At 43.1% G+C, this 27,240-nt stretch overlaps 1 protein-coding gene across 1 annotated transcript in view; it reads left to right on the top strand.

The window, feature by feature from the left end:
* Nucleotides 1-27,240, top strand: part of LOC122813657 (integrin alpha-X-like) — a 3,682,398-nt gene that overhangs the window by 1,301,734 nt on the left and 2,353,424 nt on the right. The window contains exon 8 of the mRNA XM_044086096.1: nt 23,348-23,498. Coding sequence (XP_043942031.1) covers nt 23,348-23,498 — 151 coding nt within the window. The remainder of the gene's footprint in view (nt 1-23,347; nt 23,499-27,240) is intronic.

The raw sequence follows: 27,240 nt of genomic DNA, 5'->3' as shown, positions 1-27,240 counted from the left end.
AGCAGCAGTCCATCATCATGGCACATCCGGACTTGGCAATATTTGTCCACTCTTCTTTGCAAAAGCAGTCCAAATCTATCAGATTGCAAGGGCATCACTTGTGCACAGCCGTCTTCAGGTCACCCCCACAGATTTTCTATTGGATTTAGGTCTGGGCTGTGGCTGGGACATTCAAATACTTTAATTTTCTTCTGGTGAAGCCATTTTTTTGTTGATTTGGATGTACACTTGGGGTCATTGTAATGCTGAAAGGTGAAATTCTTCTTCACCTTCAGCTTTCTAGCAGATGCCTGAAGGTTTTGGGCCAAATGTGACTGGTATTTGGAACTGTTCATAATTCCCTCCACCCAGTTCCAGCTGAAGAAAAGCAACCCCAAAGCATGATACTGCCACCACAGATCTACTTCATAACATTGAATTTCATAACACTGAGACCAGAACAGAGAAAATTCAAAACAATGAAAACTCAGAACATTGAAAACTCAGAACATTGAAAACTCAGAACATTGAAAGCGTGCTTCATAACATTGAAAACTACATTTGACAAATGAATAGGATCCCGGACACCTACAACACCACCTAACAAACACACTTTCTACTACATTTCTGCATGGGGGCAAGGACCCCTGCACCACCCATGTGGGGGGCTCTGCCCCCACACCCCCTGTAAATTAAATATACCAACTCCAAGATCTCACTAGTGGAAAAAGTTAATTTCTAACCTGTGCATGAAGTTAGGAAATTAACTTTTTCCACTAGTGCAATCTTGAGTTGGTATTCATTTACGGGGTGGGGGAGAGACCCCCACATGGGGGGTGCAGGGGGGCTTGCTCCGCCGTAGAAACGTAGTAGAAAGTGTGTTTGTTAGTTAGGGATTGTTCTAGGTGGAGAGGATGTTATTTATTTATACATTATAGTTTTCAATGTTATGAAGCACAGATTCAATGTTCTGAGTTTTCAATGTTTTAGGTTTTCAATATTTTGAATTTTCAATGTCCTGGTATCAGTGTTATGAAATTCAACATTATGAACTTTCATTGTTATGAAGTAGACCCACCACCACCATGCTTCACTATGAGGATGGTGATCATTTGGTGATGCGAACTGTTGTTTTTGCGCCAAATGTACCTTTTGGGATTGTGGCCAAAATGTTCAACCTTGGTCTCATCAGACCATAACACATTTTCTCACATGCTTTTGGGAGTCTTGAAGTATTATTTTGCAAGTTTTAGCTGGGCCTGGATGTTTTTTGGTGTAAGAAAGGGCTTCCTTTTTGCAACCCTACCCCATAAACCAGACATATGGAGACTGCGGGAGATTGTTGTCACATGTAGTACACAACCAGTACTTGCCAGAAATTCCTGCAGCTCCTTCAGTGTTGCTGTAAGTCTCTTGGCAGCCTCCTGGACCACTTTTTGTCTTGTTGTTTCATCAATTTTGGAGGGACATCCAGTACTTTGCAACATCGCTGTTGTCCCATATTTTCTCCAAATTTTTATGACTGTCTTCACTGTGTTCCATAGTATATCCAATACTGGGGAAATTTTTTTGTACCCCTCTCCTGACTGATACCTTTCATAGGTTCATAGGTTCATACTAGGCTATCTGCCCTAGGGCATTTATAAGCCTAGCCAGGATGTGTTTGGCTTTCGCCACCTATTTTAAATTTATTTTGCTATGCCCTTTTTCGGGGTTAGTATACTGTGCCTCTGTGTAACAGTGACACAGAAGTGATACCTGGGGTAAACCTACAATCTCCCATCCACTCATCAAGATTCCTCTTGAAGAGAGTCAATGAGGGACTCTGCCTAACCTGGACTGGGATTTTATTCCAGAGTGAAGGGAGCCTCTGGGTTATGAATCTGTCCCTCCAGCATGTCCTATTTATTTCAGTGCTGAGGTTCAAGTCTCTCGGCCAGCGTAGCTCGATGGGATTTGGATTTTCTGAGGTGCAGCATGTCCATTAATTCCGAGTTGGACATGGCTTTATATGTCAGGCACAGATTGCCTCTGAACAGGCGGTATGCCACTGAGTAGAGCTGGAGTTTCTTTAACTGGGCAGCATATGGCATCTGTTTGAGCCCTTTGATCCTCTTGGTGAGGTACTTTTTGGGGTCTTTCCAGTTGCTGCAGGTGTCTGGTAAGGTACATCCCAAAAGGGGCATTGTACTCAATTATGGGCCTGATGAGGGATGAGTAAAGGGGCACGATGACCTCCCCTGATCTAGATGTGAATCCCTCCATGATTAGGTGGGCTATATAAAATGTTTTTCTAACCACTTTGGCCATGTGGTTGTCAAATGAGAGATTGCTATCAACTTGGGTCCCCAGGTCCCTAATTACTTCTTCTGTACTTAATGGATTAGCACCTATGTGGTAATTTGTGGGCACTTTGTTTTGCCAAAGGGATGACTATACACTTTTGGCATTTAGCTTGAGGCCATGGCTCTGGCACCAGTTGTCTGTTTCTATGAGGCCTTTTTGGAGGATGCTTGTGTCGGCTGGAGAGTCGATTATGGTGCCCAGTTTGCAGTCATCTGTGAACTTGGTCAGCCACAGTCCTTCCATGTTGGCCTGTACCTCCGAGAAATGTATACCGAACAAGAGAGGTCCCAGGACTGAGCCTTGTGGGACACCACTTGTAACTGGTTTGGAGTCTGACATGGCTCCAGCAATTCTAACCATGTGGGTTCTGTCCATGAGCCAGTTTGCAATCCATCTAGTGACATAGGGGTTTATATTTAAGCTGGTGAGCTTATCTATAATGCCCGAGTGGGGTATTGTATTGAAGGCTTTTGCAAGGTCCAGGTAGGCTGTGTGGACCACCTTCCCCTCGTCAATGGCCTTGGTGACTGTTTCAAAGAAATCAACCAGGTTTAAGAGGCAGGATCTGCCCTTAACAAAGCCGAAATGGGTAGGATCCAGTGTCTGTAAGTCCCCAATATCTTTATTTATGAGGTCCATGATGATCCTTTCCATAGCTTTGCAGACCGAGCTAGTCAGGCTTATGGGGCGATAGTTTCCAGGATCCGTTGAGGCACCACCTTTATGGAGAGGGACCACTGTTGCTGTATGCCACTCTTTGGGCACATATCCTGTAGTAAGGCTGTGAGTGAACAGTAGATGTTAAGTTGTCTATCTCGCCTTCATTCTTGCTGGATGGGTTCGGAGCCGAACCTCGGCTCCGACTCGGCCACTCTAAAAGCTCGAGAGCTAGTTCCACCGGCTCGAGGCTCCCCTATATCCCACAATGCTAGGCGGTAACTCCTCAGATCTCGTTTGCCGCTATAGCGATCGAGGTGCGTTTCAATCGGCTCATCAGGTCAGTTTAAAAAAAACTAGTTAATATCTTAGTTAAACTCCCCTTTAAGTTAGTTTTCTTCATAGTTTTATTAAATAAGTAGTTCCCTTCCTTTTCCAGTCAAAATTTTCCCTTTTTTTTTCTAAAATTCACTTGAGTTCTTCCCTTGGGCCTTAGGCCCAGTCCCTCCCTTCCTACTAGTTGGAGTGATTGTGTTTGTAGGGACTTAATTTTCTAAATTACTTGTAATTTAATTTAATTGAAGTTTAATTTAATTTAAATTTCTAATAAGTGTAATCGGTGTGTGTGTGTGATTGTGTGGTTACATTTTTTTTTCTACCTTAGACATGTCTAAGGATTCAAAGGTCTCAGGCTTTAAGAAGTGTGACTCATGCTGTCAGAAGATGTCTCTGACAGACGGTCACACTTCTTGTGTGTACTGCCTGGGACCTTTGCACCTGCAGGACTCATGTGCTGTTTGCCATGGCTTCAGCCCTAGAGTCCTGCAGGAGCGTAAAAATAAGCTCATTCTAAGGGGCTTATTGAAGCCTGAGGGTCCCCCGACTCAGTCTTCGGGGAAACCCTCGAAGCCTACCAGACCATCGGCTCTGGTATCTGAGTCGTCTTATGGGGCTTCAAAGGCTGTTCGAACATCGGCTCCGGCCGGAGCCGATGATTCTCAAACTCATGTCCCTGCTATTTCCTCGGCTCCGGCCGGAGCCGAGACAGACACCGGTGAGTCGGCTCCGATCAGCTTGTCGGAACTGACCTCCAGAAAAAGGTCCCAGTCACCATCTATCGGCTCCGTTCATTCGGCTCCAGCATCTCCATTGCTGTCTGAACGGAGCCATAGATCTCACTCCTCTAGGTCGTCAAGACTTTCAGATCATGACCTTCAGAGGGTAGTGAGTTGACTTCTTAAGTCCGAGGCACTGGCCCAGATGCTTCAAAGCCCGACTCAACAGTCGATGGCTAATCCCATCACTCAGAATATTCCTCCTCCGACTCCTTTGAGTTCGGAGCCAGGGCGGCTCGGACCCGAGACTGTGGCTGCGTCGGAACCAATACCGTTGTCTTCGGTACCGTCGTCTGCTCCGATTTCTTCCTTGGAGGAATCTCGGCACCGGATTTCCCTTGTCGGCTCCGAGGGGGCGAGTGGCATCGGACCCTTGTCCGACCCCCGCTCTCCCTCTCGGTGCTTCGGCGCTGGTGAGTTCGGCTCCAACATCGGCCTTGGAGCCATCACTGTCGGTGCCGGGGGAGGTTTTCAGCTTTTCGGAGCGGAGACCTCTGGCTCTGCCTGACAGGGGTGCCTTCGAGGTCATGAGGAGCGTGTTAGAACCTGGTTCGACACCACAGTCGGTTCCATCTGCCCCTCCCTCCATGGTGCCTCCGGTGATTTCTGCTCACTCCCTCATCCTGGATCGCAGAGAGCCAGCTCCTCAAGTATCCCCAGTGGGGATCTCCTCCTCTTCCGAGGCCTCTCCTGACCCGGTAGGAGAGCCTCCTAGGAAGAGGCAGTGCAAGAGGAAGCACATCGACTTCCCTGAGTCTGTCACCTCTGACACCGATTTAGAGGATTCTGAAGGGTCCCCTCGTTCCCCCTCTGAAGATGTCTCTTTTGCAGACATCCTCGAGATCCTAAAACAGAGGGGGAATGGGCCAGCCCTCAACCCTTCAGAGGATGAATCGGTGTATCTTGAGGTGTTTGGCTCTCGCCCTTCCACCTCCTGGGTGTCCCCTCCTTTTGACCCCCTTATGCAGGTGGTGGCAAAGAAGGCCTGGACGGCTCCTGACTCTGTGGACCCCACCCCAAGGAGACCTTCAAAGTTTATCACTGCCCCCAAGGACAAAGAGTTTTTGACCAAAGGCGTCTCTGTGGATGCTATGGTGGTGGCTGCAGCCACCAAGAAGGAGCTAGCTGATCCTTCAGTGCCTGTCCATCCTCCTAACAAGGAGTCTAGGACTATGGACAGGTATGGGAAGCGGATGTTCTTGTCAGCGACCTTTTCTATGCGCTCGCTGAACTACCTGTGTCATTTCACTCGTCTCCAGAGAGATTTGATCAAGGAAGCGAGTGAAATGTTAAAGGATCCAACAGCTGTGGGTTTTCAGGATAGAATGAACTCTCAGCTGGCTACCCTCAACTCAATAGTTAACTCCTCCATGTGCCTCCTTTCGTATGCGGCGGATGGAGCGAGTAGAGCGGCAGGTACAGGTGTGGCCTTACGTCGGCACGCCTGGATACGGCTATGTAATTTTGCAGACTCTTTCAAGGCGTCCTTCACTAACTCCCCATTTGATGGATCATCCCTCTTTGGTCCTTAAGTGAAGGAAACCCTGACTAGGTGCGAGACTGAAGGCAAGACTCTCTCTGCCATGGGAGTCCATTTTTCTACTCCTTCTAGGCCTTACCCCAAAGGCCAGAAGGGTGGAAAGATGTGGTTTCGCAAACAATCTCAAGGAGCTTTGCCTGACGCACAGAGTCGGTTCCCCTCTGGAGGCAGAGTGGGGAACAATAATGGTAGACGCCGCCCTAGAGGCAGAGGGGACCCGCAGAATCAGGGCAGTCAAGAGACCTTCTCCGACAAGCCCTTTCAGCATCCCTGAGGTGTTGCCTGACTGTCCACCTTTGGAGGCAGTCGGGGGAAGATTATCTCTGTACCCAGAAGCCTCACAATCCCTAACTCAAGACAAGTGGGTACAGTCTATCATTTCCGAAGGCTATACAATCCCATTCTTTCGCATTCCAAAGCAATCAAAAAAATCCCTTCCAGACATTCCACCCAGTCAAAGGGAGCAAGCAGCGCTAGAAATATCAAAGCTGCTTGCAAAAAGAGCCATTCAACCAGTTCCAGCAGACCAACAAGGGTCCGGAATCTACTCCAAATTCTTTTTGGTTCCAAAGAAAACGGGACTGGAGACCCATTTTGGATCTCAGCAACTTGAACAAGTCTGTCAAGAAAACAAAATTTCGGATGGTCATGTTGCAGTCCATTCTACCCCTTTTGGGGCGGGACAACTGGATGTGCTCTATAGATCTCCAGGATGCGTACTACCACATCAAAATGAGCCGACGCTCCAGGAGATTCCTCCGCTTCAGGCTGGGAACCAGTCATTTCCAATTCAGGGCCCTGCCCTTTGGACTCACTACAGCCCCCCGAGTGTTTACCAAATGCATGGCAGTGGTCGCCTCTCATCTGAAACGTCAAGGATTCCAAGTGTTTCCGTATTTAGACGACTGGCTCCTTACAGCACCCACCAGGCATCTCCTACTTCTTGCCAGAGACTATGCCTTTCACACATGTCAAACATTAGGCATTTCAATAAATTAAGAAAAGTCTGTCTTGCCGCCTTGTCGTGTTATTACCTTCATAGGCGCAAATCTAGACACAGTCAGCATGTCAGCCAGACTCACAGAGCAGAGAATAGCAGACATACACAGACAAGTCTCTCTTGTTTTGCAAAGCAACAAAATCAAAGTCAGACTGGCCCTGAAGGTCTTAGGGATAATGGCGGCTGCTATCCCTCTTCTTCCTTTAGCCAGATTCCACATGAGAATCTTACAATGGATGCTATTCACACAATGGTCGTACCAGCAATTTCCAATGTCCTATTCCATTACGATAACACAATTGTGCAGGAATCATCTTTCTTGGTGGATCACATCCCCCCAGCTCTTCCTAGGAAGACCCTTTGTTCCTCCCCCTCCGGTTGCTACACTGACAATGGACACCTCCCTGATCGGGTGGGGGGGGCATTACCAGGGCAGGACGGTTCAGGGCATATGGCAACCTTTCAAACGCCACTTGCACATAAATGTCCTAGAGATGAGAGCAGTGCTTCTAGCGTTGCAAGCCCTACAAGACTCTCTTCCCAAAGGAACTATAGCAATTCAGACAGACAATATGTCTGTAGTGTGGTACATCAACAAACAAGGCGGAACCAGATCCTACCCCCTATGTCGAGAGGCACTCAGACTGTGGCAATGGGCGATTTCTTCTCAGCGATTTCTGTTAGCAATGCACATTCCCGGGAAGTCCAATGTGATTGTGGACAAATTGAGCAGAGCTATTCTCATGCCTCACGAGTGGTCTCTGAAGAATTCAGTGTTGGACAAAGTCTTCATAGGTTCATAGGTTCATACTAGGCTATCTGCCCGAGGGCATTTATAAGCCTAGCCCATAGTTTTGTGGCTTACGCCACCCCTTTAGTTTGGAGAAACTATGCCCATTATTTAGCTGTGCCTCTGTCAAGCAGTGACACTGAGGTAACCCCTGGGGTGTATCTGCGATCTCCCATCCATTGGTCAAGATTCCTCTTAAACAAGGCCAGCGAGGTGCTCTGCCTCACATAAACCGGGATTTTGTTCCACAGCATAGGGAGTCTTTGGGTGATGAATCTATCCCTCCAGCACGTCCTATTAATAACCGTGTCGAGGTTTAAGTCTCCGGCCTTGTGGCTCTGAGGGATCTAGATTTTTTGAGATGAAGCATGTTCATCAGATCTGGGTTTGACATGGCCTTGTATGTCAGGCATAGGTCACCTCTGAGCAAGCGCAAGCGGAATATAACTGGAGTTCTTTCAGTCGGGCAGCATAAGACAGATTTTTGAGACCCTTTATCCTTTTGGTGAGGAACTTTTGTGGCCTCTCAAGCTGCTGCAAGTGTCGGGTCAGGTACATTCCGAATGGGGCATTGTACTCGATCATTGGTCTGATGAGTGTTGAGTATAGGGGGACTATGACTTCCCTTGATCTGGATGTGAATCCCTTCATGATAAGGTGGGCAATGTAGAAGGTCTTCCTAACTACTTTAGCAATATGACTGTCGAATGAAAGGCTACTGTCAACCTGGGTTCCCAGGTCCCTAATAACTTCTTCTGTGTTCAGGGGATTGCCAGCTATTTGGTAGCTAGGGATAACCTTATTTTTCCCGAAGGGTATGACTATGCATTTCTTGGCATTTAACTTAAGGCCATGGCTCTGGCACCAGTTATCCATTTCTGTGAGACCCTTCTGAAGGATATCTGTGTCGGATGTGTTTTCAACTACGGCCCAGTTTGCAGTCATCTGGAAACTTTGTCAGCCATAACCCTCCTGTGTTTGCTTGTACTTCAGAAAAGTAGATGCCAAACAAGAGTGGGCCCAGGACTGAGCCCTGTGGGACACCACTTGTGACAGGCTTTGAGTCTGACATGGCGCCAGCAACTCTGACCCTGTGGGTTCTGTCGCTCAGCCAGTTTGCAACCCATCTTGTAATGTATGGGTTTACATTTAAGTTGATGAGTTTTTCAATGATACCTGAGTGGGGTATTGTATCGAAAGCCTTCGCCAGGTCTAGGTAGGCTGTATGGACTGCCTTTCCCTCATCAATGGCCTTGGTGACTGTTTCGAAAAAGTTGACCAAGTTTAAAAGGCATGATCTGCCTTTGACAAAGCCAAACTGGGTTGAATCCAAAGTCTGCAAATTCCCTATGTCTTTATTTATGAGATCCATTATGATCCTCTCCATGGCTTTGCAGATAAGGCTTGTCAAGCTAATGGGACGGTAATTTCCAGGGTCAGTGGAGGCGCCGCCTTTGTGGAGTGGGACCACAGTCGCTGTGCGCCATTCCCTGGGTACGTATCCGGAGGCGAGACTAAGATTAAGCAGCTGTCCTAACTGTGGGTTTAATTCCTCGTTGAGTTCATGGAGCACACAGCCGGGAACACCATCAGGTCCCATGGATGCTGTGTTCTTTGCCTTGGAGAGAACAGTTCTCACCTGGGCGTTAGAGATGTTTGGGGGGCTACAATCATTTGGTATAGATATCACTCCTTTAGGGGGGGGAGTTTGCACTGAACCTGTCAGCCAGTATGTTGGCAATGTCTGTAGGATCAGTAATCTTCACATCATTTTGAACTAATTCTGAGCATATCTGGGAGTTTCCTCCTAGGTTTCTGACATAGCTAAAGAATGCCTTATGGTTGTCTTTAGAGTCCTTAGCTATTTTTTTCTCAAAATTAGCTTTGGATGATTTTATGAGAGCTCTCAGCTTTTTACTTATAGTGATCAGCGGTGTCTTACCTTTTAAGGATTTTGCTCTATCTTGTAGTAGCTTTCTCCTCTTGTTGTAGAGTTTGCTTATGGCTGGGGTCCACCAGACTGGACGCTTGCCTTTGGTACAAAGAGTCTTTGTTTTGCTTGGGATTGCCTGATCCATGCAGCCCTGCAGGTGCTGGTAGAAGGCATTTGTAAGTGATTCAGCAGTTTGAGTAATGTTAACCGCCGGCTCAGGGGCCTTAAAGGAGACCACACTAGTCTTTAGGAGTGTGAGGTCGGCTTTCGAGAAGTTCTTTACTGTGGTCTTTTTCATTTCGGGTGGGGGCGGGATGAGGACCTCCAGCGAGATTAGTTTGTGATCAGATCTCACCAGTGAGGGGTATACTTCTGGCATTGAACATTGTGCTCCCATGTTTGTGATGATGAGATCAAGTATGTTCTCTCCTCTTGTGGGGATGGTGACCAGTTGTTCCATGGCATTTGAGTTTATGAATTCCAGGAACTTTTGGGCTAGAGTGTTTGGGCTTGAGTAGTGTTCCCAGTCTATATTTGGGTAGTTGAAGTCACCTAGTATGATGGTGTTCAGAGATACATTTATCCCCTCCAGTGTTTTCAGGAAGGCCATATGAGGTTCCTGAGTTTCTGAGGGTGGCCTGTAACATGCTACAAATTGCAGAGCAGTCTTGCCTATGGTTAATTGCACCTGGATGGTTTCCGATGCATCGTGCGATGCCACCAATCTTGAGGTGTGGGTGTCCTCGATGAATATGGATACCCCTCCTCCTTTCTTGGTGTTGTCTGGGTTTTGGGGCCGGAACGCATGATATGAGGTAAAACCTGATAGTGCTGGGGTGCTCTCAGGAGCCTTGAACCAGGTTTCTGTCACAGCACAGACATCGATGTTCTCCATACTGAGAAGGGCCTCGAGTGCGTGCATCTTGAGGTTGAGACTTCTGGCATTGAGCAGCATTACCCTTAGTTTTTTCTTTGTTTTGTTCTAGGGTGGTAGGTTTAGAATTTGAGCCTTGCCTAAAAAGGCACCATGGGGTGGCAAGAGCCTTTGCCAAAATCCGGAATCCCAGGAGTGACAAGTGCAAGCCGTCCCTTGCGAAGCAGCGTGGCTTTTCCAGCATGTCATCCCAGGCAGACAGACATTGGATCCCCTTTGAATGACACCAGAGTTTAAGCCAATTGTTAAAGCTGATCATCTTATCTCTGTATTGTGGCATCATTCTTGGTAAAGGTAGGATACTGCTCAAGGTCAGGGTCATACCTGCTTGGGCTACATAATCAGAGAGCTCCTCTATGTCTCTTTTCATGTAGTCCAAGGAGGTACGTCTCAGATCGTTAACACCAGCGTGGACAATGATTGAATCGTACTTGTACCTGCTGTTGAGAGACCTGAGTGCATGCGTTATGTGGCGGATTCTAGCACCCGACAGGCAGCTTACTGTGACCTTCTCCTTACTCAGTCTGGTGAGTGGGACATCAGTGTGTCTGACTATGGAGTCACCAATGACTACTGTGTCTGGCATTGTGTTTGGCCTTAAGGGCTGTGACTGCTTGACACTCTGACTGTGTGGTCTATGTGTTGCAGGTGTTGTGTTTTGAGGTGGTAGTTGTTTGGGTGTCTGCTTTGGTGGCCTCTGCTGTTTTGGTAGATTTTTGATCAGAGCCTCCTCAGTATGTCTTTGTGTGTTTATGTGTATGATTTGAGGTTGTGATGGTATTATGTGAGACTGGGTCTATGGTGTGTGTGGTTACCTTCTCCTCTTGTCTGGTCTTGCCAGTCCTATGTTGAGAGAGCTCAGCCTCCAGTTTGGCCATATAGTTGCATCTCTCGCATGTATTTGTGTTTTGTGGGAGGAGGAGAGGGTTGTCTGTGTACATGAGGCAATTGTAACATTGCCTCAATATTCCCAGGTTCACCAGCTGAGCAGGAGAGGACATTAGCAACTGATCCCTCGACATGCTAGAAGGAATAGACAGAAACTTTAAAAAAAGGTTCTGGGGGATGTGGGTGACCGAGAAATGGGGTTTGCTTTTTTGGGGTACTTTCTATAACAAGAGTGCTGTATCGAGGTGATAAGTACTGTAGGAGCAAGTGCTTAGCTATATAGATAGAGAATAGTCTACTTGGGAGTCAAGTAGAGATAATTTATAGTTGTAGGATACAGTAAATAGAACAGTATTATACTTTGAGGAAGGTAGTTTTAAGGGAAAATTTGAAGAGTGGACTTTAGGTAGCCCTAATAGTTTAAATCTGCTTAACCGGCGCTGCAGCAGGGGGATGGAAAAAACAGGAAATGACCCAAAATGGCCAACAAATTACAAGTTGCTGCTTCTAACCACTCCTCTGAGGACAAACAAGCAGCTCAGTACTCCCCACTCCCACTGGTGAGTAAAGAAACTACTCCTGGCCACACAAGAAAATGGAGGAACACAGAAACCAAATACAAAGCCCAGGGATCAGCAAAATCTGATCACTGGAACAACTAGCTAGGAAAGATTAGGAGAGGAGAAATATTTTTTTTTTTTTTTTTTTTTTTGCAAACAGACAGGAAAAATGCAGTAAATGCTTTGTTTTCGACTAAATTGCTATCAAAGGCTGGTACACTTGAGTGTATTAGCCTGTTTGTTACTTTTAAGCAATACTTTAGCCCACAAGTGCAATCAACAATATAAGCTCACAAAAACAGGAAAATAAGGTAATAAAACAGTAATATAGGCACAAACAGTAGTCGAACAGCTCAAAAGATCGAAAAATGCAAACTAAAAAGTTTAAAAAATACTTATGATCAAGAAAGTTGCTTTTTCTGCTCTCTGCTGGCTTAGGAACTCTGCAGGGGACCACGAGGAGCTATGCCAAGTTCTCTAATGCCAGAAAAGCCCGCCAAAGCGTGCTTTATAGCAGGGGGCTGGAAAAAACAGGAAATGACCCAAAATGGCCAACAAATTACAAGTTGCTGCTTCTAACCACTCCTCTGAGGACAAACAAGCAGCTCAGTACTCCCCACTCCCACTGGTGAGTGAAGAAACTTTCTTTCGAAAGTGGGGCCGACCTTGCTGCGACCTTTTCGCTACTCCTCAAAACAGCAAGTGCGGCGATTATTTCACCCTCTTTCCCCAACCAGGCCATCCCAGCAGAGACGCTCTAGTCCACGATTGGCCCTGGGGACTTCTGTATGCTTTTCCTCCCTTTCCACTGATATCTCAACTAATACAGAAAGCCATCGCTCAGAAAGCTTCCATGATCCTCATTGCCCCTTACTGGCCTCGACAGGTTTGGTTCCCATTTCTTCACCGTTATCTGTTGGAGCAACCCTGGCATCTGGACCCAGTTCCAGATCTCTTGACCCATCAGTCGGGTCAGTTGCACCGCTCCCTCCCTTCTTTGAACCTCACAGCATGGTTTCTCCAATTCCAACTCTAGCCAGGCTTCCTCTAATATCTCACTCAGTTCGAGATATTTTAATAGCCTCTCATAAATCTTCTACTCGGAAGATTTATCATAGTAAGTGGAAACGTTTTTCCTATTGGGTGCATTCAAAGGATATAGATTCTTTCACTGCTTCCATTCAATCAGTTCTAGATTTTCTAGCCGAACTTTTCCACTCAGGTTCGTCTCCTTCTACCATCAAGGTTCAATTGGCAGCTATATCTAACTTTCATGTTGGAGTCTCAGAGTCCTCCATTATGTCTCACAAACTCTGCAAAGCCTTTTTAAAGGGAGTTTTTCTCCTCAAACCACCTATCAGGGATACTCCTCCTCTATGGGATCTCAGCTTGGTTCTGACGTCCTTGATTCTTCTCCCCTTTGAACCTGCGGCTTCATGCTCAATGAAATTGCTATCTTGGAAAACACTCTTTTTGGTAGCTATTACTTCAGCCAGAAGAGTATCTGAACTTCATGCTCTGTGTAGTCGATCCCCTTATCTTTTGTTTCATAAGGATAGGGTGTCCTACGTATAACCCGTCCTTTTTGCCTAAGGTAGCTTCACCGGCAAATTTGAATCAAACCATTGATCTTCCTGTGTTCTTTCCTAACTATTCAAACAGATCGGAACAAAAATTACATTGGTTAGACGTTCATCGCCAACTTAGGTACTATTTAGACAGGACCAAACAATTTAGGAAGTCTGATCAACTGTTTGTTTCCTATGCAGAAGGCAGAATGGGTTTTCCAGTTTCTAAGGTATCTCTTTCTAGATGGCTTACTTCATTGATTACCTTTGTGTATGAGATCAGACATCAACAGTTGCCAACCAAACCCAGGGCTCATTCAACTAGAGCTTTAGCTACATCTATAGCTTTCCAAGACAGACTGCCTATTGATTCGATTTGTGCTGCAGCTACTTGGGCTTCTCCCCATAACTTCATTTCTCATTATAAGTTGGACTTAGCCTCTAGAGACCGAGCCAACTTTGGTTCCACTGTACTCAAGAGTCTGTTCCGATAGGCCACCCGGGACAAGGTGCTAGGGATGCGGTCCCATCCAGCAAGAATGAAGGCGAGATAGACAACTTAACATTTAGAAGTTATGTATCTACCATAACGTTCCATCTTAGTTGTCTTCTTCTCGCCTTCTTTCTTGCGTCCCACCCTCCTTCCCCCTAGCCTGGACAGACCTAGAGGAGTTTGTTTTGTGACCTTTATCCTTTCTACCACCTCTATATATGTATATATATATTTATATATATATATATTTCCTCAGTCAGGTTTAGGGCACCCTTTTAGTCAGCCTATAGAGGTGGGTTATTCCTTTTCTCCTATATTATGGAATTTTCCTAGCTGGGCCTAGCTTACAAACGAGATCTGAGGAGTTACCGACTAGCATTGTGGGATATAGGGGAGCCTCAAGCCGGTGGAACTAGCTCTCGAGCTTTTAGAGTGGCCGAGTCAGAGCCGAGGTTCGGCTCCGAACCCATCCAGCAAGAAAGAAGGCGAGAAGAAGACAACTAACATGGAACATTATGGTAGGTACATAACTTCTAATTTTATGTTTGGGTTTAGCTCTTCTTGGAGTTCATGTAGGACGCAGCCAGGGACACCGTCTGGTCCCATTGATGCTGTGTTTTTTGCTTTGGAGAGGGCGGCTCTTACCTGAGCATCTGAGATGTCAGGGGGGCAGTACTCTGCTGGGATAGATATTTGTCCTTTTGGTGGGGAGGGGGGGGGAGTTTGTGCTGATCCTGTCAGCTAGGATGTTGGCAATGTCTGTGGGTTCAGTGTATTTTTTGTCATTTTGGACTAATTCTGAGCATATCTGGGAATTACCACCAGGTTCCTAACATAACTAAAGAAAGCCTTGTGATTATCCTTAGTGTCCTGTGCAATTTTTCTCCCGAAGCTGGCCTTAGACAATTTTATGAGTGCCCGCAGTTTTTTGCTAATACTGATCAGTGATGCCTTCCTTTTTTGGGATTTTGCTCTATCATTTAGTAGCTTCCTCCTTCTATTGTATAGTTTGTTTATGGCTGGGGTCCACCAGACAGGACGTCTGCCTTTGGAGGACTGGGTCTTGGTTTTATTTGGGATCACATGATCCATGCATTCCTGAAAGTGTTCATAGAATGCGTTTATAAAGGATTCTGCGGTCTGGGCCGTATTTTCCACAGGCCCGGGGACTTTGAAGGATTCCACCTCGGTTTTGAGGAGTGTGAAATTTGCTTTAGAGAAGTTTTTCACTGTGGTTTTCTGGGCAGGGGGTGGGGTCGGGATGTGAATATCCAGTGAGATTAGTTTATGATCTGATCTTACCAGTGAGGGATACACTTCTGGTCTGGAGTATAGAGTCCCCATGTTGATGATGATCCAGTATATTTTCCCCTCTTGTGGGAGTGGTAACAAGTTGTTCCATAGCATTTGAGTTTATAAATTCTAGGAACCTTTGGGCTAGGGTGTTGGAGCTAGAGTAATGTTCCCAGTCTATGTTTGGGTAGTTGAAGTCACCCAATATAATGGTGTTTGGAGAGACCTTCATATTTTCCAGTGTTCTCAGAAAGGCCGAGTGGGATTCCTGGGTTTGGGTGGGCGGTCTGTAGCAGGCTATAAACTGGAAGGCAGTTTTACCCACTGTTAGTTGCACATGGATAGTCTCTGATGCTTCGTGCTTTGCCACCAACCTGGAGGTGTGGGAATCTTTGATGAATATCGATACTCCCCCTCCTTTTGTGGTTCGGTCCAAGTTTTGGGGCCGAAAAGAATGGTATGAGGTATAACCTGGTAGTGCTGGGGTGCTCTCGGGAGCCCTGAACCAGGTTTCTGTTACTGCACAGATATCGATGTTCTCCATGCTAAGGAGAGTTTCGAGTGCGTGCATCTTGAGGTTTAGACTTCTGACGTTGAGTAGCATTACTCTTAGTTTCTTATCCCTTGTAATACCTATGGAGGTGGGTTTGTCTTTTGAGCCTTGCCTAAAAAAGGCACTATGGGGTTAGCAAGAGCCTTTGCCAATATCCGAAAGCCCAGGGGTGACAGGTGCAAGCCATCCCAAGCGAAACTTCGTGGCTTGTCGAGCATATCACCCCAAGCTGACAGGCATTTGAATGACACCAGTACTTAAGCCAATTGTTGAAATTGATCATCTTGTCTTCATATTGTGGCATCATTCTTGGTGAGGGTAAGATGCTACTCAAGGTCAGGGTCATACCGGCCTGGGCTACATGCTCAGAGAGCTCCTTTATGTCTCTTTTCATGTAGTCCAGGGAGGTACGTCTCAGGTCATTCACACCAGCATGGACAATGACTGAGACATATTTGTACTTGCCTTGGAGTGACCTGAGTGATCTTCAACAATGAGATCCCTTTCATGCTTCATAAGCTCTCTGCGAATCATGGCTTTTGCTGTAGCGGGCAACTTAGTAAATGTCAGGAAAATCCTACTAGGACAGCTGAACTTTATTTGCGGTTAATCAGAGTCTCTTCAATAGATGGCAGGTGTGTACCCAAGAAGACAATGCTGTAATTAAATCAAAAGGTACTTCAACAAAGTATTAGTTTAAGGGTGCGCACACTTATGCAACCAGCTTATTGTAAGTTTTTTTTATTTTTATTTTTTATATATTTTTTCCTTAACACATTTGTTTGTTTTTCAATGGAATTGTACAGGTTATAGGTCACATTAAAGGTGGGAAAAGTTTTGAAATGATTTATTGTGGTCTCATTTTTTTATATCACCAAACAAAAACTCCATTTTAACAAGGATGTGTACACTTTTTATATCCACTGTGACATGTATATATATATATATATATATATATATATATATATATATATATACACACACACACACACACACACACACACACACACACACACACACACACACACACACACACACACACACATGTATATAAATTTGTTTGTGAATTTGTGTGTGTCTCTCTATGTATACAGACATACCCACACATATATGTGTGGTGTGTTGGTGGATATATACCTATATACATGCACACACTCATACACTAACATGCAGGAGTTATTTTGACTAAGGTGACAGTATAGCTGCTCCTAACAGCTTTCTTATTGGCATGAGTATGTGTTTTGAGTTTAATTTAGATGGGGAATGCTATATTGCCTGCTTGATTAGTAGTACATATTATTTTATTTTACATTTGTTTGGTTTACTGATTTATATTTGAAGCGAAAGGGAGAGATTTGTACCATAATGTTTATATTATATTAGTCTGTGTTCTTATTTTGTGGCTGAATTTGTTCTTTTTGATATTATGTGATAGAGTTTTAATTTTGTGAGTGTTTTATGTTTAATTTGATTTTTTGTATTTTTCCAAGTATTATTTATGAGGAAGTAGACTTTCAAGCTATTAAAATGAATTCGCAATTTTATCTCTCCAAGAGAGAATAAAGTGGCCTCCCTTTTATCTGCAAAACTATTTGATTATCTTACTGTATTGCCATCTCACTTGAAAGGAAATAGCCCCTGGAGAATACTTTTTATGCTACATATTCTGCAGCAGTGCACTTACTGATGTGCTGACTTTCATAGCTTATTTATCTGGGATAGATAATTAGCACAAACATGTATATTGGCTATACCCAAACCTAACAACTAGTAATTTGTGTTTGGACAGGATGTAGGATACCACAGGTGTGATTTGGTTACTGTTACTCTCCACTTGCAAGGGGTAACCTTGTGCTTCTTCACAATCTGTTCAAGTATTTTTATATACAGTTACAGGAAAGGTGTCTGATGTCTGGTGTCTTACTTGTGTAAGGCTCTTACATGCCAGCAGATCTTTAAGGATAGGTAACTGCAGCAGTAAAGCTGTCCTTTTTTTTCCCTGTTTTTTTTTTTTTTTTTTTTTGTACATACTGTTACGGTATTTCTGAGTTTCTCATTTCACTATTATTCTTTCCTACTATGTATATTATGCTGTAATTTCTAAAATTTTGATAATTAAAAGTTTATGCAATCTGCATAGGTACCTTCCGTGGCACAAAGCATATAGTAGTCCTCCCCGGAAAGATCGCCACTACTGAGAAAAATCGGGACAGAAAGTAGAACACAGAATATGGTTAAAACCATGATCTGATGATGTCTTTTTCATCTGTTCCTCAACTGATGGGTTTCAGATCTTACATCCGGCACTTTTCAGACTTTGGCTCCATAGCTCAAGCTCCTCCTCTAACCATAATCCTCTCTAAACCTTGTTATTACCCCAGATCTCATTTGCCGCTTCCAGCGATCAGACCCGATTTCATGTAGTTCATGATAGTTTTTTGTCAGATAAGTGATTATCACCCCTTTTTCTGTTACATGTTCTACTAGTGGATAAAATAAGTTAAAAAAAAACAAAATCAGAGGGTAGTTGTAGAATTTTTTATAGTGTTTTGCTGTAGTGTTGAGTGCCTTCTGCCTTGTACAGTAGGCCTTGTGCCTTCATCCCTTTTTTTTCCCCTTTTTCTACTAGATGGTTCATACTTTGATTACCATTGTTGGTATTTCTTCTCTGAATAACAAGAGTACTGTATTGCCATTGCTGGTATTTGTCTTGGTTTTCCCTCTTTTTTGATTTAGACGTGGCCTTTTTGTGAGTAGACATTGTTATGGGTGTCACCATATCAGTAAAACCCATTGGTTTTAAGAAATTCTCCTCTGGTAGGTACAAAATTCCCAATTCAAATGCCCACTCTGTGTGTATTATGTTGGTGCTGGGCACCTGAATGCTGAGTGTGAAATCTGTGCAGAGTTCAATCACAGGTTGCTGGTGCAGTTCTGTTTCTCAAGCCTTTTCCTCCATTAAGAGGCTGGCAAAGAGGGAATCATTACGGAAAAGACAAGGAAAAGTATAAGGAGTCAAGGAAGCTCTTTTGACAATGCAATCATCTCCATCAGAAAAAAAGTTATAAACTTTTGGATCTGACCATCTTTTTGGATCTGACCTTTTGTACTTCGAAGTCTTCTATCTGTAGATAGCCAGGATTCTCAATGGAGCTGGTACTGTTGAGGCTGCACTTACCATTTCTCTTAGATATGCCTTAACGGGCTTCTACACCCCATATGTGTCATCTGTCAGGTCTACTAAGAACCTTACCAAAGCAGATGTGAACAGAATGATGAGGAAATTTCTCAAAACCCAAATTCAGTCTCTTTTTGGACCCATGAGCTTTGCACCATCACAAACAGCATTGTTAACTCTTACTCTGATCATCCCTTTGGCTTCGGAAACATCTGATCTGATGTTCCCAAGCTTGTCTGCATTGGCTCCGAAGGCTTCAATTTTGTCAGCACCTACACCATCTCTGCTCGGATCTCAGAATTGTAGTATCTATGCCTGATTGGGGGGGGTATGGATTCAACTCTGAGGTTGTCAAAGCCATCCCTTCCTATCGGTGCTTTGGTGCTGGATAGCTCAACTCTGATCTCTGTGTCAAGACTGATTCATGGGTATTCTCTCAACCAGCCTGGCAGGTGGCCTCAGCTCCTAACAGGGCGGTTTTGGGTTCTCCCGTGGGTTCTGCTTTTGATGCAGTGGAGAGGGCATTATCCATCTCCGTGGTCAGGATATCCTTGCCCCCCTCTAGTCCTCCCCTCTCCACAACTGTCTGCCCTGGATCCTGAATCATTTCATTCTGCCCTATCTGGATAGCTTGTTTGACCTAGCCATGAGACAGTCCTGATTCAGGATTCCCCCCAGACTTCCAAGTCTTCCTGGGATCTTCCCATTTGGGAATTTCCTCGGAAGCATAGTTGTAAGAGGCACACTGATTCCCCGTAGGTATCTTTAACTGAAGACATTAACTTTGATGAAGGGGAGAGATCCCCTAGATCACCCCTTGAAGATGTCACTTTCAGAAATATTCTCAAACTTTTATGACAGAAATGTGATTGGTCTTCCGATTCCCCTTCCCTGGAAAAGTCGGTGCTTCATAAGGCTTTCTGAAACAGTTCAGCTACATCCCAGATGGTGATTGTTCAGTCCATTCTCCTGCTGTTGTGGAAGGACGACTGGATGTGCTCAGTAGATCTTCAGGATGTGTACTATCATATCAAAATAGACATGAAATCCAGGAGATACCTTTGCTTCCATCTGGGAGCCAGTCTCTTTGAGTTCAGAGCCCTTCTGTTTGGCCTCACCACAGCCCCCTGGATATTCACTAAGTGCATGGCAGTGGTTACAGCTCAGTTGAGACTGTTAGGATTCTGGGTGTTTTCCTGTCTTGACAACTTGCTCTTCACTGCTCCCACCAAACATCTTCTTATTCATGCCAGGGACTACCTGCTCCAATTATGTCTTCACCTGGGCATCACAGAGAACTACTGCAAATTTCATCTCTTCCCATACCCAAATCCTGGATAGGTGCTATCCTCAATACAGTTTCCCAGGTTACAAGTGTGCCTCAAGCCAGACTGTTCACATTACAGAATCAAGTCATACATCTATTATGTCTTCTTTCACTTCTAGTCAAGTTGGCTCTACAGCTCTTCAGTTCAGTGGAGGCTGCTATCACACATGTGCCATTAGCAAGATTTACGTGAGAGATCTACAGTGGACACTGGAAGTTCAATGGTGGATAGGTTGGCACCCCATGAATTTCCCTATTCGAATCACAAAATTTTGCATAGTGTATATAAACTGGTGGATTCACACAAGAGAAATCTCTCAGGGCCACCTTTTTACTCTTACCTTTCCCAAGGCCACAGTGACCATGAACACTTCCCAGCTGGGGAAGAGGAGGCAATACTCGGGACAGATGATTCAAGGCACATGGTCCCCTTGGAGGCCAGTGTTCACGTCAGTGTCGTATAGATGAGAGCAGTTCTCCTAACTTTGCAAGCCTTTCAGGATGTTCTCCCCTAGGAATGATTGCTATACAGACAGACAACATGTCTGTTGTCTAATACATCAATAGACTGGGGGAAACTGCTCTTACCCCTTAAGTTGCGAAGCAAGGAGAGTGTGGCAATGAATGATCTCTTCCAGCCACTTTCTTCTAGCAATGCTTATTTCTGGGAAGTTCAGTGTATTAGCAGACACACTAAGCAGATCCATCCTGCTTCTTAATGAGTGGTCTGTGAATCTTTCAGTGGCGAAACATATTTCGCCAATGGGCCAACCATACTGTGACCTATTCGCTTCCCCTCACAATTCTAATCGCAGCAGGTACTTTGCCCTGAAATGCCCAGAGGGGGAGTCACTGGGAGACTCTCTGTTTCACACTCGGTGCCCTGGTCTCCTTTATGCATATCCACTTACTCTCCTAATTCCAAATTTTTACAGAAAACATGTCAATGGAAGTGCAAGGTAATCCTCATTGCCCCATTCTGGCTTTGACAAGTATGGTCTCCCCTTCCTGTAGCCAAATTTAATACACCCTCTCTGAGTGTTGGAACCCCTCCACATCTTCTGTATCATCTGCCTGGACTGCCTCACCTGGACATATAGTCCCTGAAACTAACAGCATGGTTTCTCCACTTCCAGTGATGGCTAGATAGTCCAGGCTTTCTTCTCCAGTTCGGCACATTCTTATGCCTTCTCAGAAAGATTCTACTAAGAAGGTTTATAAGAGCAACTAGATAAGATTCTCTTATCTGCGTTCATTAAAGACAATTAGATCCCTCTTCGGCACCTGTTCCAACTATTCTGGATTTCCTCGGTTCCATTTTTCATAGTGGAGCTAGTTATTCTATAATCAAGGTACAACTCACTGTGATTTTCAATTCCCACATAGGCAAAGATAATTCCTCCTTGGCTTTCCTAAAATTATGCAAAGCATTCTGCCATGGTACCTATTTACTCACACCCCCCCCCCCTGTTAAAGACAGTATTTCCAGGTACTACCCTCCCAGCCACCTTACCTACTTTTTCATAAGGATAGTTTCCCTCTGAACTAACCCTTCCTTTCTACCTGAGGTAGCTTCTGAGTCAGCACTCAATCAGTCCATCAATTTACCAGTCATCTTTCTAAAGTTCTTGAACAAAGGAGAATATATGCTTCATTTGTTGGATGTGCACAGACAACTCAGGTTCTACCTCCTCAGAACTAAAGATTTCAGAAAATCTGAACAGTTTGTTTCCTTTTCAAAGGCTAAATTGGGTCAGTCTCTGTCAAAAGTAAATCTAGCCAGATGGCTCACTGATTAGTATCTGTTATGTTTGTAAGAAAAAGCAATTAACTTTACCAAGACCCTCAGGGGCTCAGTGCACAAGATTTGTTTCCATCTCATCCACTTTCTTATTTGAAGCTTTGATAGATGACATGTTTGGCTGCCGCTTGGTCCAGTGCTCATACTTTTATTGCTCATTGCAAATTGGATATTTTATCTAGGGATAGGGTGGAGTTTGGTTCTGCCATATTCGGGAATATCCTTCCATAAAGACTATCCTATGTTTCTTTTAGCTGGTGACTTTGTCCCATTGGTTGAGGAACAGACGAAAAAGACATCAGATACAGAAGTTATGTACTTATCATAGCAATACATCTGTGTCATCTGTTTTCATTCTTCCTCAACCTCCCTCCCTCTGTTCCCCCTTCCATTTGTAGAAGATTTCTATATGGTCTCCTAGTATGACCTGGGGGATCTTCTATTGGCCTTTTCTTAAGTAAGCTGCAAATTTTCTTCTCTTTCTCTGGAGTTTTTGCTTGCTGTTTCCTTGTCTGCTTCATGTTTATATTACATTGTTATCAGCTAGGATATTTAGGTGCTAAGTAGCAAACTCGATTGGATGTAATACATGGTTTAGACTGAGTTATGGGTAAGAGAAGGAGCTTGGGCTAAAGAGCCAAAGTCTGAAGAGTGGCCGAAGTTGGACCCAAAACCCATCAGTTGAGGGAGGATGAAAACAGACAACACAGATGTATTGCTATGGTGAGTAGATAACTTTGGTTTATGATTTACTGTTGTACTGACCTCTCTTCAAAGATCTATTGTTTAATATCTAATCCAAGTGTACATTCACACTGTATAAAATGGTGCTTTATTGAGTTAAAAGATTTTCGTGCATGTCACTGGGCTGTGTTAATAGAGGTGCACTGCTGTGCATAGCTCTGAATGTTTCCCTTATATTGACTTGTTTTCTGATGTCTATGGTAACTTAATTTAACTGCTGTTCTCTGCAATTCAGAGCAGTAATTTCTTTTTGGGAAGGCTTTTTGCAGTGTTGCCTCTATGACTTGGAATCCAACCCACTGTCTGGTAGTAAAGGTGATCCTCCACATCATGCAGAACTCCCTGGAAACATTATTTTTCCTGTTATGGAAAATACCCTCCTAAGGAGAATTTTAATTTACTACAAATTGCAAGTGGCACAATTTTATCATTACTTTTATATGCCAGAAAACACCTGAGAGATTGTAGCATGTTCAAGAAATGGCACGTATTTATTATTAATGATTCAGTTATAAAAACATGGTAATGTAAATGACAGTGATGAGTAGAAAGAATGATATGTACAAATATGGCAACTTTTCTTCTTCGCCTTTATAGTTTAAAAATATTTCAGTGTTAATCTGAAGAGTTTGATTTTTTTAATTTTAGGGAAAATGTATATACCACAGAGAGTGGAGCAAGGGAGAATGCAGTTCGTGCTATGATTATCATTACGGATGGAGAATCCACAGATTATGTTGACAAACGTGATGTTGTGAGAGAAGCTGAAAGTCAAGGAATCATTCGTTTTGCAATTGGTGTAAGAACATTTTGAAGTCATTCTCCTGCAAAATGTATGCTATGCAAAGATGTGTCATCCAATTCCCATAAACTACTTACTTCTAATTTTATGCTATAAAATAAATGGTTATTGAGTTAGTTGTAAACAAACCTTAGAATTCAAAAACAAACCTGTGAAGGTAAAAACCAGGGTGAAGAGTGGAAAAAACAACAAATAAAAATCCAGTAACCACTCCGACTCCAATAACTAATGCCCAAAGATTTAATTCACAAAACCACAATAAAAATTAAAAATTACATCCAGGTCAAGCGCCAGATATCACTTCATCAGAACAATTTCCTCACCATAACCTCAGCCTTATATAATATATTCAATTAACTCAATTAGGTACAATCCTGTCTTTAAAGAAACATATAAAATGTCATCTTCATCCTAACAGCATCAAGAAAAAACAGTATGCATTTTAACAATATTCAAACAGACAGAAATAAAACAACATCTTTAAAAACAACATCTTTAAAAATATTAAAACAGGTTTATGTATAATAGTAGTTATAGTATATATAACCTGGACTTAAAGTTTTAATGCCCTATATTTTAATTCATGTTTAATACTAATATGCTCATTTAATCCTGGGGTTTCACTAGCATTTAGTCTTAATTGCCATTTGACTTCAGCCCTCAATAATTTATTATTCCAATCACCACCTCTAAAATCATGTCCTACTACCTCTAGTATACCAAACTTAAAACTATGGCTAGGGAACATCTTAATATGTTTACATAGTGCATTTTTTTCATCATTTCTCTTAATACTGTAACAATGCTCGTATATCCTTCTACTCAACTTCCTCTCAGTTTTACCTATATAGAATTGTCCACATTCTGAGCAAAGGGGGTAAACCACCCCCATAGTATTACAAGATCCATTCATAAAACTAACCTCTCTATTATATGCACCCACCGTAATCTTAGGAACATCAATGATAAACTTACAATAATCACATGCCCCTAAAAGGGGTTTATATCTCTCATCCCACTGTTCCACAAGTCCATCTCGAATCTGTGAAACAAAAGAATATGGATAGCCTCTAGCTACAAACATTTCTAATAGTATTTCAGTTTCCCTTTTTACAAATTCTATATTAGAGTACATTCTTAGGACCCTAACCATATGTCCCTTCACTTATGGAACAGTGGGATGAGAGATATAAACCCCTTTTAGGTAGGGACGAGGAAATCCCTGTTAAAAGATTAGAAGAGGTTAATCTTTTTTCACAAGCTATGGTTTTAACATATGGTGAAACCTCAGGGGAAGTACAGAAAATTATTAAAAATAATTGGGCAATGTTTAAGGGGAATAAAGAGGTATTAACAACTGTAGGTGAAAAACCCCTATTTACATATAAGATGAATAATAATTTAAAGTACTTTTTGGAAAATAATAACAAGTTGAAAGGTACCTCTAGATGTGGGGCATGTGATTATTGATAGTTTATCACTGATGTTCCTAAGATTACGGTGGGTGCATATAATAGAGAGGTTAGTTTTATGAATGGATCTTGTAATACTATGGGGGTGGTTTACCTAGCTCTTTGCTCAGAATGTGGACAATTCTATATAGGTAAAACTGAGAGGAAGTTGAGTAGAAGGATATACGAGCATTGTTATAGTATTAAGAGAAATGATGAAAAAAATGCACTATGTAAACATATTAAGATGTTACCTAGCCATAGTTTTAAGTTTGGTATACTAGAAGTAGTAGGACATGATTTTAGAGGTGGTGATTGGAATAATAAATTATTGAGGGCTGAAGTCAAATGGCAATTAAGACTAAATGCTAGTGAAACCCCAGGATTAAATGAGCATATTAGTATTAAACATGAATTAAAATATAGGGCATTAAAACTTTAAGTCCAGGTTATATATACTATAACTACTATTATACATAAACCTGTTTTAATATTTTTAAAGATGTTGTTTTTAAAGATGTTGTTTTATTTCTGTCTGTTTGAATATTGTTAAAATGCATACTGTTTTTTCTTGATGCTGTTAGGATGAAGATGACATTTTGTATGTTTCTTTAAAGACAGGATTGTACCTAATTGAGTTAATTGAATGTATTATATAAGGCTGAGGTTATGGTGAGGAAATTGTTCTGATGAAGTGATAATACGAAAGCGCTTGACCTGGATGTAATTTTTTATTTTTATTGTGGTTCTGTGAATTAAACCTTTGGGCATTAGTTATTGGAGTCGGAGTGATTACTGGATTTTTAAACCTGTGAAGGTAGTTGAAGGCTGCCAGCCTAGCCAGGTAGAATTTTGTAGATAATTCTGTCATTTGTAAATATTAATATAAGCCACAGGGTTGTTCTCTTAAATGGAAGAAAATGGTGTTAAATGTGGAACTGCAAAATGTAACAGCAGTGCACTCTGCTGTAGGAAAGCTGATAAGTCAAGCATGGTATAATTGTTTGATCACAAAACCCGGAGCCGAGATGTCTGGGTGAAGGAATTCTTGCTTATGTTTTGAGACTAGAGTTAATTGCTAGAATTTGCATGAATAATGTCTTTTATTGCTGTAGCTTCCTGACCAGGTGCAAGATCAAAAGGGCTGTTACACTCTGAGCTTCTTTTAGCCCAGGAAACAGAAAATGATGTAATCTGAAATGAATCAGTGGTACTGTGTTATCAGTTTAAGGACAGAGGGACTCAGAGCATTTTGTATGAGAACATCAACATCACTAACGCTCTGCCTATGCTCTATATGTAAGTTTATTTTAGAAGTGTGTTTTCTCTTAGAAATAGCTAGGAAATATGAAGATTAGATTAGTTGTTTTTATGTATTGATGTCAGAACTTTTCTACTGTATTATTTTAAGCATTTTCCTGTGGTCTCTGAACTCTTGACTAGCACAGTATAGTAAGAAGTATTGTCTTGTGTTTTTATTATTTATTATTAAATATTTTTAAACCTTTCAACTGTGGCTGTTTTGTGTAGAGATAATTTAAGCTCTAGTGTACATTGCATGTATATAGTAGTGATACTGTCCAAGTCACTCCAATAAGCTTTGCTGTTCAGCCACATGTACCACTTACCATTTGGATAATAATATTGCACAGTAATAATTGGACACCCTTTGATAAGGGCCTTATTAGTAGCTGATATTAGTGATTGGTGGCAAGTGATGCTACTGTATAGTCTGGGTAGAAGGGGGCATAGCTGGAGAACTTGTGCCAGCCATCCCCAGGAGTGTATGTGTGTTTGTGTATAACTCATATCTCAAAGTGTGTGTGTGTCAGCTACTTGGGCAGAGACATTAAGCACTGGTTGGACAGAGAGGGTGCTGGAGGTTTTAACTTGACCATTAGGCTGAGATCTGGACCCTGTCGCTGTGCCATTGGGGAGTCTTATTGGGGATGTGGAGAGAAAGGAGATACCAGCCCCAGACTGACTGTGATCTCTGTGTGCTCTTAAGGGAAATTCTACTTTACTGTGTGTGTATTTGTTTCCTCCCCTATGTGGATGCCCCTCACTGGTGTTAGTGGTGAGGATTGAGGCTCTTTGATTGCTGGGCCAATGCACGGGTGTCACATAGCAATTGTTTGGCAGTGGTGGGATATCCACACCACATATTAATTGGTTGGCACATACTAATTGGCTTGTATTGGTGTGGATAGTGAATTCCTGTAGCTTATTTACAGTGATCACTGAGGGTGTTTTTGTACTCTAAATCAGCCATGCAGTGAATACTCAGA

Source organism: Protopterus annectens, chromosome 10.part0, assembly GCF_019279795.1.
Source record: "Protopterus annectens isolate FY-2018-M chromosome 10.part0, PAN1.0, whole genome shotgun sequence".
Lineage (NCBI taxonomy): Eukaryota > Metazoa > Chordata > Ceratodontiformes > Protopteridae > Protopterus > Protopterus annectens.
The sequence above is the reverse complement of the archived record's forward strand: the minus strand, read 5'-3'. Positions and strand labels throughout refer to the sequence as shown.